At 35.4% G+C, this 17,557-nt stretch overlaps 1 protein-coding gene across 5 annotated transcripts in view; it reads right to left on the bottom strand.

Annotated features, from left to right (window-relative positions):
- The window catches only part of SENP1 (SUMO specific peptidase 1), a 56,227-nt gene that overhangs the window by 28,821 nt on the left and 9,849 nt on the right, over positions 1 to 17,557 (bottom strand). For all 5 annotated transcript variants that reach the window (XM_077870291.1, XM_077870288.1, XM_077870289.1 and 2 more), the window contains 4 exons: positions 13,196 to 13,355; positions 8,921 to 9,092; positions 1,734 to 1,837; positions 1,367 to 1,650 (listed from right to left, as the gene is read on the bottom strand). In XM_077870291.1, coding sequence (XP_077726417.1) covers positions 1,367 to 1,650; positions 1,734 to 1,837; positions 8,921 to 9,092; positions 13,196 to 13,355 — 720 coding nt within the window. The remainder of the gene's footprint in view (positions 1 to 1,366; positions 1,651 to 1,733; positions 1,838 to 8,920; positions 9,093 to 13,195; positions 13,356 to 17,557) is intronic.

Below are 17,557 nucleotides of genomic sequence, written 5' to 3'. Positions count from 1 at the left end.
GAATCCTTCTAAAGGATCGTGTCCTAATGAAGTTCTAATGATTAGAATTTCATTTAAAATATTTATTAAATGGTACGAGAAAAGTAGGCAAACACTTCAATGTACTATCGTATGTTTGTTTCAGTTTAGTTTCATTTTTTTTTTTTTTTTAAGATTGTATTTATTTACTCATGAGAGACACAGAGAGAGAGGCAGAGACATAGGCAGAGGGAGAAGCAGGCTCCATGCAGGGAGCCCGATGTGGGACTCGATCCCTAGTCTCCAGGATCACGCCCTAGGCTGAAGGTAGCGCTAAACCGCTGAGCCACCGGGGCTGCCCTAAAGGCTTTTTTTAATGGTAGTTCCCAGTAAATTATCTCACAAAATTTTATAAAGGTTTCCATGAATACAAGTAGCTATATATATAATGAGGACATCAACGATTTTAATCCTCAAGTGAAAATTTTAAGTAAGTGAGGAATAGCTTAAAAAAGAATAATCAAACCATCTGAGGGAGGGAAGAACTTAGAGATTGATCTATCAAAATATCCCTAATGTATAACCACTTAATCTAAAACTGTTTTTTTTTTAATTTTTTTTATTCATGATAGACACAGAGAGAGAGAGAGAGAGAGAGGGGCAGAGACACAAGAGGAGGGAGAAGCAGGCTCCATGCCAGGAGCCCGACGTGGGACTCAATCCCGGGTCTCCAGGATCGCGCCCTGGGCCAAAGGCAGGTGCTAAACCGCTGTGCCACCCAGGGATCCCCTCTAAAACTGGTTTTAAGCTACATACCTAAATATATACTATCATAAATACACATAACACATAACCAAAGAAGGGGAAAACTAAGCAAACAAAGAAAATTATCATAGAAACCCTTCATTAGCTAGAGTGCTAACTAGAGTAGATATTTTGGTTCGCTGAAAATTAGGTGGAAAATCTTTTGTTTCCAAAATTTGCTGATGACCATTCTAAAATGCACCAACGTACTATACAGGTCTTGTAATTATTACCAGGTTAATAACTTATACTTCAATACTTAATTGATGTTACAAAACTTTGAGAACTTCAGAGTACTTAATGGCCATTGTAAAGTACTAGAAACAGAGAAAGTACTGAAGTAATTGGGCTGACATTACTGACTGTAGACTCTGCTCAGGAAGTTAATCTTCTAGATAAAAATATATGAAATCATTTGCATCTCTGTAAGAAAAAAGCAAGTTACTTGCAAGGTGTAGTTTATTTGTAGTATGGCTAACTGAATTATCCGTATTTAAAGTTTCTTATATGTTAATTAAGTTACATGCATATTACAACCTTGCCTATAATTCACATAAACCGTTAACTGGCTATTAGGATTGAAAATATACAAAACCAATTTTACCTTCTGATTGTGTATTTGAAGCTGGTAAGTTATCTGGCTGATATAGAAGAGAGTGATGATGTTGGGGTTGATGGAGAGGCTCAGAATCTTTGGATCCAAATGCAATATCTGGGGCATAAGATGATAAGGAATATACATTGTGGGACAGTTGCTCCTGGGTAGTTAAAATGCTGGCAGATCCAGATGATGAAGTATCAGAGCCAATGATCTGAGCTGCACAGGAGTTTCCATTTTTAAACAGTGGGTCTTTCAAAGTATTCTTACTGGAACTAAGACATCGAGACCTAGCAAGAGAAAAATACAAAATTCAGTATCAAATAACAAAATGCAGAATTAAATTCATTTGAAATATGTTTCTGTGACTCACAGATGTAAAGGAAAATGTGTGGTAGGTTTGGCTACAGAAAACTGTTTCCCTGTGACCATCTGTAGCAGCTGTCTGTAAATCTCTCTTTCTTCTTCTTGGACTGTCTATAAAAGAAAGAAAAAAATATTAGACACATCCAGTGAGGCAAGTTTTTTTCAAAGCAGTATCTAGACCCCCAGAAGTTCTGCTAAAGTTTAGGTAGAGTCCCTCAAGATAATTAAGAATTATCATTAGGGATATTCTAGAAAAGTTGTAAAAGGAGTTAAATGAAATGCCATATACTTTGGAAAATTATGGGACACATGTAAGTAAATAACAGTGCAGAGAAACTATAGGACATGAAACCAGAAGGCCAGTAGGCAATCACTTTTGAGTCAACTGATAGCATCCCAGAAACAAAACATTTGAAGATCTTTCAATTAGGATTCCAACAACCCCTATGATTCTTGGCATCTACTAGAAAAAACCACAAGGAAGTAACCAGAATAGTCAGAATCAGAGTGGGACACCTTGCAGTTTTCCATCCTACCCAATTTTTCAAAGTATCAGTATTTTCCAGAGATGGATTTCCACCTCTAGTATTTACTCTTTTTCCTAAGCCCCACTACTGAATTCAGGGAAAAGCACGTACTTCCTAACATTCATTCATTTGCTAACTTGAATACTCACTAGAGATACTGCGCTGACTAAAATAAAATTCCTGTCCTTATGGAGCTTACATTACAGTTAAAGGGAATGGCAAACAAGACTGACTAGTCAGCTAGTATGAAAAAATTAAAGATGAGGGAATAGAAAGTGATGGAGGGGAAATAACAAGTAAAAGCACTCTAAAAAGGTGATGATTCAAAAGAAACCTGTATCAAGAAAGAGGTAAATCACAGAAATTTATAAAAGCGTATTCCAGGTAGAGGAATAGCAAATGGACACGCCCTCAGACAGGTATGTCCTTGATGTGTGCAAAGAAGAGTAAGGTCAGTGTGAATTAGAAGAGCAGTTAAGAAATGAGGTCACTTAGCAGAGAACTGGATTACATAAGGACTTGTAATCACAGGAAAGCATCTGTTCTATACTGATCCCCTGAAGCAATGGGCTGCATTCACTAAATAATATGCCCTGGTCCTTAAAAAAAAAAAACAACGAAATCTTATATAAGTTTAATACAACCACCAGTCTTCACGAAATAATTTTAATACTTTGTGCTGGGGCTAGCAGCATCCTGCACTATGACATTTCAATATGTGCATAACATTTTATTCAGTTATAAATGTTAAAAGCAGTATGAATTAAGCAATATTTATGCAAATGCAAACAGACTCTATTTTTTCTTCTTGATCACATATTAAATTGCTACATACTAAACTTCAATCACATTGTCACTATAATGTTACTGATCTAACAAGATTCACCTCGAACAAAGAAGCATGACAACTCCTTATGAAAAAGAGCTAAACTTAATTTGAATAGATGAGTAATAAAGTAGAATTAATTAAACTTTTGGTGGAAAAATAGACCCAAGAGAAAAAACAAGTTGCAATTTTCTATACGAATAAAATAAATTCCATTATTTTACCCCTTATACATTATTAATATATTTAAGATAACAGCAGCTCTTTTTTCTAGTGTTTGTGAAGAGACGGTGTACAGTATTGGGCAGGCACTTCAATGATAGCACAAAAGTGATAACGGTGAGCAGGTAAACACTGATATCAATTACCAAATCTGTAGTTTTTGGCTATTGTACTGAGGAAGCCATAAGCATCTGAGGGATAAATTTAAAAACGATAATTAAAATAAATGCCTTTTATTAAAACCTAAATTTGCTATTACAAAGGTTCTTTAAGTAGACAGTGTGAAGAATGAAGCATCATTACAGATTATTAGATTTTAAGAGATTGCCAGGCAACTCCATAGTGATCTATATACAGGAAAGCTGTGTTATCTAGTACTTTAATGACTGACATTTTTGAATACCCCTCAATGTAAATTTTGGCCCCACTTTCCCACTACACCAAATAACCTAATTCATAACCAACATACAATAGGATTAACAGGAGTGGTAAAATAAAGGGAGTAAAGGCAAACCAAAGGAGTAATACCACTTGGATCATGGAAATTAATTCTTTTTTTTTTTTTTTTTTAAGATTTTATCTATTTGAGAGAGAGAGACTGAGCACACGTGTGCGAGAGAGAGAGACAGAGACAGAGACAGAGAGAGACAGAGAGAGAACAGGGGAAGGAGTAGAGAGAGAAGCAGACTCCCCACCAAGCAGGGAGCCTGATTCGCAGTTCAATCCCAGAACCCTGGGATCATGACCCAAGTCAAAGGGAGGGGTTTAACCAACTGAGCCACCAAGGCACCCCATTAATTCTTAATTAACCAATCATTTTAGCTCATTTCTATTGTCCTACCAAACTAGATTTTTAAAAAGCTTTGACTGCATTATCACATCATAGGGAGGAAAATAAAGCAGAGAAACTGCCATTAAGAGATTACTTTGCATACCAAGGAAATGTAAACAAATATCCCCATCACATGAAGACTTCAAGATCACACGGAGAACAGTGAGATAGAAAGATCTTTGCTTGTGGTACCCTACAGACTTCAACTGTATAAAAACACTTCTCTCCTCCTTCACATCACATAGCAAAATGGTTTCTTAGAATAAATCTTTATACTTCTAAATAAAACATGAAGAACCAAGGTGCCATTAAGTCATTCAGCTAATTATGACAAACCTATATTAATTCAATGTAAAGAACTGATTTTTAAAAATCCAACACACATAGGTCATCCACAAATCATTTTTCCCAGCTTTTCAAAGAAAACCTTCTGTCTAAGGCTGAACAACCTCACAGTCATTAGACACCATAAAATGAACAGGAATAGAAGTTCTGTATTCCAAATAATTATCTGAGGTTTCTTGAAGCCTCATACTTTCAGTTTCAACTAACTTATAGTCTAAAAAAGAAATTATAGGAAAAAGGTTAAGAACTTTTCACTGTTCTACATGTTAATTTAGAGGCCACAAGAATTTATCTTCTATTTAGGACCATTCAGGTCCTAAAGAAAAGAAAAGATAGTCCTGGCAACTCTCAAAAGAACATATAACACTTGGCTTTACCAAAAGAAAATGCAAAAAGGTAAGTCATTTTATAAACACAATTCTTTTTTGGAGCATCTGGTACTATAAAGTAAAAGGAAGCATCTTTCTCTGCACATTACTTATTAAACTATTTCTACTGAGTAAGCAAATTAGGAAACTAAGAGGAAAGGAAATAATAATTGGATAATATGTTAAAGTAAAAAAAAATTGGCTCATGTTATTTTTTTATTTTTTTAAAAGATTTTATTTATTTATTCATGAGAGAGAGAGAGAGAGAGAGAGGCAGAGACACAGGCAGAGGGAGAAACAGGCTCCATGCAGGGAGCCCGACGTGGGACTCGATCCTGGGTCTCCAGGATCACACCCTGGACTGAAGGCGGCGCTAAACCGCTGAGCCACCCAGGCTGCCCTCCTGTTAGGTTTTAAACCTAATAAAAGACCAAGGAAAGTTCAAAATGGTATAAAGGTAATTAAGGTGTTGAATTCTATTTTTTTTTTAATGTGGAAAATATATTATAAATAAATAAATAAATAATGTGGCAGATTCTTGCATTTAGTTGTTTCTCTTAAAAGGCTCCATAAATAAATAAATAAATAAATAAATAAATAAATAAATAAATAAATAGCTCCATCATCGGGACGCCTGGGTGGCTCAGCGGTTGAGCATCTGTCTTCGGCTCAGGGTGTGATCCTGGACTGGAGTCCTGGGATTGAGTCCCCCATCTGGCTCCCTGCACGGAGCCTGCTTTTCTCTCTGCCTATGTCTCTGCCTCTCTCTGTGTCTCTCATGAATGAATAAATAAAATCTTTTTTTTTTTTTAAAGCTTCCACCATAAAACTAAACTGTCTGAAAATTATAAAAATTCAACAGAGAACACAAAGTGAATCTTACGAAACTAGTAAAAACCTTTGTTATAAATTACTCAAATAACCTTATAAATCTCCCAACTTTAATTCTGTTTAAAGAAATAGTTTTGTACTGTATAAATTTCAACTATCAAAAGGGCATAATTCAACAACTTTCTGGTTTTAAGTCCAAAATTCTAGGTTATAACAAAATTATAAAGTTTGGCTTTTTCGTTTTTTTAAGATTTTACTTATTCATGAGAGACACAGAGAGAGGATCCCCATTTTGTTTTGTTTTTCAAGAATAAAACCATCGGTGTCATCAGGACAAGTCAGGAAGTCCAACATCTTAAAATGTTGCTCAGTATGTTGCAAAGAAGCATGTCTGGAAGCAACATATAAGTGAAAGGAAACGATCTGTTTTTCTTTTTCTTTTTTTTTTTTTAAAGATTTTATTTATTTATTCATGAGAGACACAGAGAGAGAGGCAGAGACACAGGCAGAGGGAGAAGGAGGCTCCATGTAGGGAGCCCAATATGGAACTCGATCCAGGATCCTGAGATCATGCCCTGAGCCAAAGACAGACACTCAACCACTAAGCCACCCAGGCGTCCCTGTTTCTTTTTAAAAAAAAATTGTTTTTGCCATTTTACATTTTTGAAATCCCTAGTATTTTCTCTTTCCCAAACAAATCCATATCCTGTAAACAGTGTTAGTTATATTAGAGATATTCTCTATCTGTACTGTCCACCGGGGTAGCCACTAGCAATATGTGGCTAATGAGTACTTGAATTGTGGCTTATGTGACTGAGAAACTAAATTTTTATTTTATTTGACCTGAATTAATTTAAGTGACACATGTGATCAGTGGTTACCCTACTGGACACTACAGTTGTTTAATGATGTCCTTGCATCAGTCATCACCCAAGTGGTGGTCTGTCTCGTCACCACTTACATGTTTCCAAATTCTTCTTTACGTATTCTCTTTAAACTCCTGTTGTAAGACTGAAGAGTGCAGTGGGAACAACATCACGTTAATTTTATAGATGGCTTTATATTCCTGAAGGTGGTTAATAAATCCAGCAGTAAGATTGATACACAATTTTCCTTCCTTAACATAAGCAATTGCATCTCCCTTGGAGAGCACAGTATTTGCATGGAAAATAACTTTTCCTCCACTTTGTAAGCTCCTGCCAATAAATTCTTTATTCCCGGGGGGGGGGGGGGAAGTATTGTATTTTAATCTAGATTATCTGTACTATCCAAGACTAAATATCTAAATGATCTATTGATAATCTAATGAAGTTTGGTCTAATAATTTGTTTTATACGGGTGATTCTATATTTCTGTAATACAAGTGACTCACTTTTCATAGCAGAATATAGACCAACTGAAGCAAACAACAAACTGAAGCAAAATTTTCTGCATCTGTTTGATGGAATAGGTTCTATCCTTGGCATCTATAGAAGGAAAGGGAACTCTGACTTCATGTTCTATATTAAGCCAGCCTGTGACCTGGAGGGTTGAAAATTATCCAGCTGGCCCAAGTTCTCATGCTGGAGGTCGAAGTGAAAGAGGAGGGGCCGAGTGGCCCAAAGGACTATTTGACTAGTGGGTGAATGGTGGGCTTACAACGAACACAGATAATCTTAAGAATCTCAGTGATCTCAGTGGCAGCCACATGAGGTAGAAGAGGGTTGGGAAGTCAATATCCACCTACCATGCTGCTGTTGTCTGCTTCCTCACAAGTCTCTCTGTACCCTGCAGGCTGCCTAGGCTCCAGGAGAAAGCACAACCCCAGTAACTTAAAAATACTATTTTTGTAATAATACATACATGATACTGAATTCAGTAATACAAAAGTGAAAAATAAATCTCACTTTTGTAACTGTTGCTCAGCTCTCATCAGCAAAGGCGACTGCTGCCAGTTTCTTATCCACCCTTTCCCTACTAAATATAACTTACTAGTTCAGCCACGCTCTGCTTGAATATTTCAGATTCAATACAAAATTAAAACCAAAAGGATATACAGCATTTTTACTAACCATGTCATAAATAATCACATCTTGCCACTCAAAAGATCTTCATTATCGAACTATCTAATTATTTAGACAAAATGCTGTATTCTTGACTCCTTAATCTGTAAGCTCCAGTGGGCTGGAACTACACCACTGTGTTAATATAACAGAAAGTATACCAGACTAGACTCCAGAAGACCTGGGGTGTAGGCTGGCCATTTACCAGTTGCGTGACCTTTAACCTTTACTCTCCTAATGTGTAAAATGTGGATATTACCTCATCTCTACCTACTTCACCGGATAAAAATGACCCAACATAGTAATACATGTGGAAGCATACTGGAAACTCTATATGCTACATAAATGTAAGGTATTGTTATTCATTTGTATCCTCATAGCAAGCAGTCCAAAGCTGACTAGATGCATTATAAATATTTACCATAAGCACACTCCTTACCACATAAATTAAATGCCATATTATATTAACAGAATTTTTTTCCTTTAGGTTCACTGAATGCATATAACAATCAAAGTTTCAATACAACATCTTTCTTTGGGGGAATATCTATGATCTCAAAGCTCTTCTTACTCATAATGAAGGGATGTAAATTATTTAGCTGGCTTCTTGACTTTCCTTTTATACTGAGGGAAAATTGTCCTAATAAGAAATAAGGGGGCAGCCCGGGTGGCGCAGCGGTTTAGCGCCGCCTTCAGCCCAGGACCTGATCCTGGAGACCCGGGATCAAGTCCCACGTCAGGCTCCCTGCATGGAGCCTGCTTCTCCCTCTGCCTGTGTCTCTGCCTCTCTCTTTCCCTCTGTATTGCTCATGAATAAATAAATAAAATCTTAAAAAGAAAGAAAGAAAAAGGGCAGGTATTTTATCAAATCCAGCAAGGTTATCAGTTTTGCCATATGAAACAAGAGTTGAGGAAGGGCCCAAAAAAGAGAGAACAGAGGTAGTTTGATGTATGAGAAGTCATTTAGAAAATACTGAAAATTAAGTCTGCTGCTCAACTAGAAAGCAGTAAGAGAAGTAATAAAGTCCTGATAAAATCTCTCTTCAACTTCTTTAGCACAGATGACAGCACTCAAAAACTAAGAAAAAGCACAGAAAGGATTAACGGAATGGTTAATAAACATCTAAATCAGAGGGAACAAATGGCTGAGTACAGGAAAAGATTCTAACCTTTAGTAGGCTTTGTTGCAGGTTTTCCTTACCTCTTCTGCTGTACTAACATGTCGTCTCTGAGTTTTCTTGGGGCTCAAAAGGTTTCGACGACATGAACCACTCCAAGACGGACTTGGAACAGGCTTAATAGGAAACGATTTTTCATATGCAGACACATGGCAGTGATGGTTTGACTTTCCCGTAAAAGTGTTTGATAATCCACTAAAAAAAAAAAAAAAAGAGTTTGTAAGTAAAGAACAGCAAGAAAATTGAACCTAGTGATTTTTACTTTCAACAAATAACAAAAACAACCAAAGTGTCAACAAAACCAACACCAACAGGGAGAACGGTGGATGTACCATTTGAGAGAAATGTACAAGAAATGATACATGGGTTGCTCTATCAGGTTCTGCTCTATCAGGACTTAAGATGTCCTAGATTGCTATACTATATAATTATCAAACATTTAAAATTGTATCTTTTAGCTTTATAGTTCCTTTGGTCAGGAACCAAAGACCTGGGCAGTATAACCAAAAAGTTGATCAGGTGAGACTTCTGAAAACCTGGGTCTGAGGTACCTAACATACACTTTCTATTTACTCACTACAGCCTCCTCCCCCAATTCCCTTTGAAAAGAATTATTTTAAGATTAAATATGCAAAGATGTATAAGCTGAAGCCCTTCAATGAAGTTTTTAAGCTGAATTTTAAAATTTCCTAAAAAACCAACAGATGGCTCCCTTCCTTCATTAAAAGTAACCAGAAGGCTTTCTCCTAAGCTACTTCACTATGTCAGTTCTCCTCCTGGCCTATTTACCTCCTCTGAAGGAGAATTTTCTTTGTGTTTCTTTAAACTGTTTGTGTTCCCCAACTAATGGAAAAAACTGGCAGGAAAAATACTTCTGTGAACTTAAAACCCAGTCTTATCTCTAAGACTAGATTAATAATTTAAAGTTTTTTCTATGTGGTCTTTTTCATTTGTTATTGCCCAGCAAGTATGAGCTACTTGCTCTCAGAATACTAAATCTCCCCCCCCCTTTCTTTTTGCTGAGGATGCAGAATAGAGATACATAGCTGATTAAACTGAATTCAATGAAATCAACTCTTTAAATAAGTACATTCAGTCTGGATCCAAATGCAATCAGACTAGGTGTAAAGAAATAAAAAAGCACGTATATACTCTCTCAAAGGGAAAAAAGAGAAAGACAAATTAAGAGAGGAGGTGAGGGTGGGAGAGAAAATTGAAACAGGTGATGAGGATTAAGGAGTGCACTTGTGATAAGCACTGGGTGATATACTGAAGTGCTGAATCACTATATTGTATGCCTGAAACTAACATAACACCGTATGTTAACTGGAATTAAAATAAAAGCTTAAAAAACTCACTTACATGCTAACTCTTCAAATTACAATGGTTTTTATGTGTGTTAGAGTGGGGAAAGGAACAAGGAGTCAGAATTTCAGGAACAGAATTACTTCCTTAGGATGGGTGGATGCCACTACAAAAACAAGGCAAAGGCAGTACAATTTGTCTGGTGAAGATATAATGAATTCCCCTACATTGCCTTTTGTATTGATGCTTCCTAGAATGTGTGTGTTTAATGCAAAAGACTTTTTTCTAAATAAAAAACAGTGGGAGGGCATATTACGATGCCAGAAAGCAACAACGAAAGAGGTTGGGCCAAATACAGCAGTAAGCTTAAAGGAGCTCCCTGTGGCAAAAGCTGTGAAAATGTAAACATTAAAAGAATAATGATTGTAGTGGATCGAAACACACTGAATCTGGAATGACACTAAAAAAGAACAGAAAAATTCAGCTGAACCACATGAAGTGGCTATTAAAAAAAACAAATTTACTTTGAAAATTGCTAATGAAAAAGAAAGATCTAATCCTATCTCCTGCCTTTCCAGTAGATGTATTTCAGGATAACCAAACAACCCCACCTAATAAACTAATAAGGAGAAAAAAGCTCCCCTTCACAGAATGACTAATCAGTATAGAAGAAATGGTAACATTGGAAAAGTACTATTTCATTAACTCTAATAAAAACTATTATCAAGTCAAAGGTCAAAATGCACAAACTTCATAAGTTCTGGGGATATAACATACAATGTGACTATAATTGATAATACTGTTACTGCATATTTAAAAGGGAAGGGAGAAGAAATGGGTAGGAAATATCAGAAAGGGAGACAGAACATAAAGACTCCTAACTCTGGGAAACGAACTAGGGGTGGTGGAAGGGGAGGAGGGCGGGGGGTGGGGGTGAATGGGTGACGGGCACTGAGGGGGGCACTTGACGGGATGAGCACTGGGTGTTATTCTGTATGTTGGCAAATTGAACACCAATAAAAAATAAATTTATTATAATAAATAAATAAATAAAAGTTGCTAAGGAAGTAGGTCTTAAAAGTCTTCATCACAAGAAAAAACTATTTTGTAACTATGTATGGTGACAGATGTTAACTAGACCTACTGTGATCATTTTGCAATATATATAAATATTGAATCATTATGTTATATACCTGAAACTAGTATAATGTTGTATGTTAATTTCACCTCAATTAAAAAGAATTATCCAATAAGGATTATCAAATGATATGAATAGCTATTAGGCTAAAGTGGAACTGGTCACTGATATAATGCTAAAGTAACATCACTTAGATTACATTCTAGTCGTCACAAGGGGGATAAAACCTAACTGTACAAAAGGACCAGATTGTTACCTCCCTAATCCAGAGGTTAATCCAGATCACTAATGAAGAGAACCCAGATTTGTAGGTTTTAATGTGATATAACACAGCACCAGCTTTTATTCAAGACAAAAAATCTAGTTTACAAAAAAAAAAAAAAATACAGAGGATATATTACAAAATAATACTATGAGGAAGAAACCTGTCAAATTCAAAAGGTGGAATATTATGTGAAAAAAGTCATGTCATAAGAAAAAGGGGATGTTCTAGATTGTAAAAGGCTTAAGGGCAATAACCACCACATTGAAAAAATGTAGGTAATGCAGAGAAAAATATCTGAAAAGATATGTACTAAGATATTACGGAGGTGATCTCTCACTGGTGGAAACATGTTTTACTTTTTATTTTTACCTAGCTGTTATTTTCTTAATTTTTTTTTTTTTTTTTTTTTTACAAACCATATGTACTTGTTAAATAATGTTATTTAAAAATAAAAAAACAACAGTATGGCCTTACTAGTAAAAAAAAAAAATCTTTAATGATACATACAAAAAATCTTTAATGAAAACAAAATAGCATTATACATTTCATAGTATACATAGCATATATATTATGCTATATATAAGGAAAAGGAAAACAAGCATAGGGATAAGTTTGGAAGGAAACATACCAAGGGAAGAGGAATAAGATTATGAGGCATGCTCAAGGATCTTTAGCTTTACTGGCAATGTTTTAATTTTTACAATGTAAATGCATTAACGAATTCTTTTTTTTTTTTTTTTTTGAATTCTTATGTAATTTAAAAATATATTAAAAAGTGGGGAAGATCAGCCCTGGGAGTACTGACACATTTTTCCAGAGTCCATGTGCTAATAATCATAAAATAAATGCCATCTCATTGGTTTCTATCAACACCAGAAAGTTTAGCATTGACTAAGCAGGAAATTATATGATCCCACATTCCTAAAATCTATCACCAGAGTAAAATTTAAGAAGTCATAAATAGTATTTTAAAAAGGAAATATTTTACCAATAAAGTTCCTAAGGGAAAAGTCTCTCAGCCAAACTTTATCTGTCTTTGATGGTGAGGGAATAGGTAGCACTTATGAAATTGGGCTAAAAAGGATAAATTTCTTTGTAACTCTATTTTCTAAGAGTAGTGTAGGTCTAGTTGACCAAGGCCAAGAAGTACAGAGTTTCTTTGGTTTAAGCCAGGTCTCTCTGGTCATGTGAGACCCTATAAAACATACTGATTACTTTGCTACTGAAGCTGTAGAAATTGAACGATTTCCACTTTAAGATTCATAATAGCCATATTAATCCCAAAATAATCAAATGCACCAAGATTTCCCTTAAAGCTCTCCTCTAAGGAGAAATTTTGGCTGTCCTCAAAATTCAGCACTGAGTAAATTAAAAGCTGAAGGTTTAAAATGGATTTGTCCATATTTTCATGGTTTAAGGTTCAGAAACAGTGTGCTTTTATATATATATATATATATATATATATATATATATATATATATATATATATATAAATAAATAAAATAAAATGCCAAAGTCAGCAACTATCTTATGGCCATTTTCTCTTATATCAGAGGAAAGGCTTGTGAACTAAGTGGCCAGAATACCTACCTTGAGGTCTTTCGGGTTTCGAGGTAAAGACTTCGGCTGTTCCTTGATTTTTGTAAAGCTGAACCTGATGCTGGAGTGGAATTTCTCCACTGGCCATTTGCACTCTGGCCAAAGGTTCTTAAATCTCCTGAGCCAAGAAAACTGTCTGAGGAAGGGTTGTCTAAAAGAATAAAAGTTTGAATAATTAGACAAATATCTTACAATAGTAATTTTCCATATGACTGCAACCATGTCCAACATTGTATTCCAAAGTAATGTGGCAAGCACCATGTCTCTCATGGAAGAAAGATCCCAGTCTCAACTGCCAGTAAAGTCTGCAGTAAGGGAACGTCTACAAACTATAATTGATTCAGCCATACTAACCTGAAAATTGATGAAGGAGCTGAATCCTGCCACAGCCATGTGCCTTATCTGCATCAATGTGACTCCGTGGTGTCCACCAAAAGTCAACATTTTACCCCAACTATATCTTGCAAGCACTCCCAGGCCTGGGCCTGAAAGAAGGTAGGCCAGACCAGTAAGAAAGCAGGTGGAGGGCCAAGGAGAATTGTAATTCAAATGAACAACAGTTATTGCTTAATAAGCAGCTGGTGTCACTTTCTTGTTTTTAATTACCATGTTCACGACTCGGGGGCTCTAAGAGCAAAGATAACCTTGTTGCTGCTTATTCTGGCTGGCTTATGGCAGGAATGACCCATCATACGCATCTGATTCTGGTATGATAACATTCGGTCACTTAATATCATAACCATCAGATATATCAATACTACCTATGATGCTTGTTACTGCAATCATCCTAAGTGAGGATTATTTATTATTTGATCTTCTGACTTGTGGCTTACAAGGTAGGATAAGAAAAGTCTCTTGAAATTTCAGGTAGAAATAGAATAATTTCTTTTCTTTCTTTTTTTTCTTTTCTTTTCTTTCTTTTTTTTTTTTTTTTTTTTTTTTAAGTAGGCTCCACATCCAGTGCAGGGCCAAACTCACGAGCCTAAGACCAAGACCTGAGCCGAGATCAAGAGTCAGATGCTCAACCAACTGAGCCACCAAAGCGCCGCAGGAATAGAATAATTTCTAAATTCACCTCTCCCTATCTGCAGGATCAGACAATTTAAAACAGTACCTTCAAAATAATTTCAGATGTTAAGTTATGAAACTCTGAGGAACACCAGTGGAAAAATGAGAATGATAATTCTCTACTTCCTGAATTTCTGCCTAATGCTAACATCATTTTGAAGATCTTCTCTCAAAGGATATAACTATAGAACTTTGTACAAAGTTATTTAAAATATTTAATGTAGCTTTTGATATTGTATCCAAAAGATAGGGTAGGTGACAAAAATAAGTTTTGTGCTGTTGTGATTGTTTGGTTATATTTGTTGTTATTTTTTAGAATCAGGATTATCAGGATTTGGGATAAATAAAACAGCAAAAAAATAAAAGCAGCATTCAGGGGTGGTATTACTACTAGCTGATTCACCAGTAGATGAACTTAATTTAATAAATTTACTTTCAAAATGAATTATAACCTTTTAGCTTTGTAATCAGTACCTATACTTAGCATCTATTACTATTATTTTAAGGAGAGAAACCAAGCTGATAAAAATGAGTTATCATTAAAGGACCAGAACATTTTAATCTTTAAATGCAAAGCAGTAACATCAGAAATCTGTCTTCTATACTTTTTTTTTGCTAAAATATGATGGGGAAATGATCTAACTAGAGATGTCTACTTGAGGAATAACTCTATTAAAAAATGCAAAATTACCCTGACAAGTGTGAAATTTGAGTGAGACCAAGGATAAGCCAGAGTTGCCTTCTTAACGGCATTTCACAAAGGTTTCAGCTTTTAAACACAAGGGAAAAAGCACAGCATCAGGCAGTCTGTTTAACTAGAACAAGGTGGTTCCATCTCCACTCAATGAAAGCAATGAATAGTCTTCTAGTGTTGATGCAATCAAAAGGGCTCAAGAGGAACCAACATCAATGGGGCTGCAGACACTCTTTTTTTTAGTGATATTTAAGCTGATTCCGTCATCGTTAAGAAATCAGATTTCAAATGCACAAATAAGACTCCTTATTATGTGCACATATGCAACACAAAACTATAAGGATCTGGGATCCCTGGGTGGCGCAGCGGTTTGGCGCCTGCCTTTGGCCCAGGGCACGATCTGGAAAACCCTGGATCGAATCCCACGTCGGGCTCCCGGTGCATGGAGCCTGCTTCTCCCTCTGCCTGTGTCTCTGCCTCTCTCTCTCTCTCTCTCTCTGTGTGACTATCATAAATAAATAAAAATTAAAAAAAAAAAAACCATAAGGATCTACACCAATAATTTAATTTTGGTTGTGTTCCAGTGATAGAATGATGGGTATTTTTCTACCTTTCTCTACAAATTTTCTATAAGGACAGGAAATACTTTTATGGACATAATGAAATAAACTTTATATTTTAAGAGAAGAATGTCAGGCAATCACAATAAAAGTAACCATCATCAGTTGCTCCTGTTAACTTTCAGGTTTAGTTATTAAAAGTAGCAGGATGCTTTAAGTCATCTACTAAATGACCGTTTGGCAATCTCATTTAACATATTTTCCAAAGATAAGATGTTGATAATGATTCTAAGCATGAGCAAAATCACTTCTTTTCATCTTAATCTACTTTTCTTTGTTTAGTGCTTAAAATGTTTTACTTTTCAATTGTGTTCTTAATAGAAGCAAGGTCCTGAAGTCTGACCAGTAGTAAATTATTAAAATAAAAGAGCTGCATTTTCTCTTTCTAAAAAAAAAATTTTTTTTAATAGTCTAATCTTAATGGATTAAGAAGCAGATTTTTTAAAAACTTGATATGGAGAAGAAAATTCAGTAAAGCAGGAAATGGTAAGCTCCAGACCCTGGATTCTAAAGTTTGGGGCTTTCCCATGTTTGTTTTCATCTTGATAGAAAAGAGAACAGCAAGAGAGGAGACAAACATCAAGACAGAATGAGAAGACTAAAGAAAGTAAACTGGAGACCCCCATCAAGCAATGAAGCTCAAGGTGACTGACCACAGAAATCAATGTGGGGATTATCGGAAAAGAATACATACGAAGGAGACAGCAGAGACAAAATTCTTAACAATCAGTTGGAATGGGTGTGACAAAGAAACGAAGTTTAAAGTGCACAGTAAAAGTAGATTTAAACTGAAGATTTTAAGAGAAAAGTATTTAAACCCTTGGCCTTCACAGATTTAAAATTCTGATTGTCAGAGCAACCCTGGAGGTCTATGACATGCCATACATTTGTTTGGTCAGGGATAAGATGAAACTTGGTAGAGGCACACAGCCGAATACTCTGCCTCAGGCTGTAAATTAGGGAATAAATCTAATAGCTCAGCAACCCCATTTCAATATGGCTCTGTTAGTCACAGTTACTATTCGCTATTCATCATGTATACAGTAACTGTTATGATTTTTTTTTCTTTTCCTAAAAAATGGCCTTCAAGTGAGAGACAAAACTTCAGTGTAAGATTTGCTATGGGGATCAACTTAGGTATTAGGAGAAACAAAGGAAAAATGTACCTCTCAAGAATCATGTAATTGAGTAGAAAGCCAAGAATCTGGTTAAATACTATCATAGTCAAGAACATGAGATTTTGAGATGATCTTGGATATATCCTTTATGAATATTAAGGGTCTAATGAAATTTGAAGGAAAAAGGGCTATACATACAAATGTTTTTAAGTCATATTATTTATAATAGCTATAAACAGTGAGAGTGAAGGGGACCTAAACCATAGAGAAAATAATGAAGTAAATGAAGGCATAGGCCCATTATCCTAAATCATAGTCCCCTAGGTCCCACTGCACTTCTAAATTTAAAATTTTGGGGATTTTAGAAAGATAACTATATAAATACACACACACACATAAACGTACATACACACTATGTAACACTTCAAGATATAATTTGAAGGTACATCCTGTAATCAAACATATTGATGTATCTGCAGTGAAATATATAAGAAATATATAAATACTCATATTTACAGAGATAAATAGAAGACAAAATATAAATAGTTTCGTGTCAATTCATGTGGGTTTTGCCAAGGAATGATTTCAGGTCAGGTCAGTTTGGATGCCAAGTGAATTATAAAAAGAATTTCTGGTTTTCAGAACCTTTTATATTTTGGAATTGCACATAGAGCATTGTGAATGTGCATATCAGTTCTATGGATTACTAGAAATCAACAGAAAAAGGTAGACACGAAGAATAACATGTAAACAGATGAAAAAGTAAAAATTAGGCTAAAATGTTAGGCTAAAAAAGATGATATGTATTGAATCATACAATGTGTATCATGCAAGTACACACAGATAAGTTACA

The sequence above is a fragment of the Canis aureus genome, chromosome 25, assembly GCF_053574225.1.
Source record: "Canis aureus isolate CA01 chromosome 25, VMU_Caureus_v.1.0, whole genome shotgun sequence".
Lineage (NCBI taxonomy): Eukaryota > Metazoa > Chordata > Mammalia > Carnivora > Canidae > Canis > Canis aureus.
Note: the sequence above shows the minus strand (reverse complement) of the source record. Positions and strands in the feature narration are given on the sequence as shown.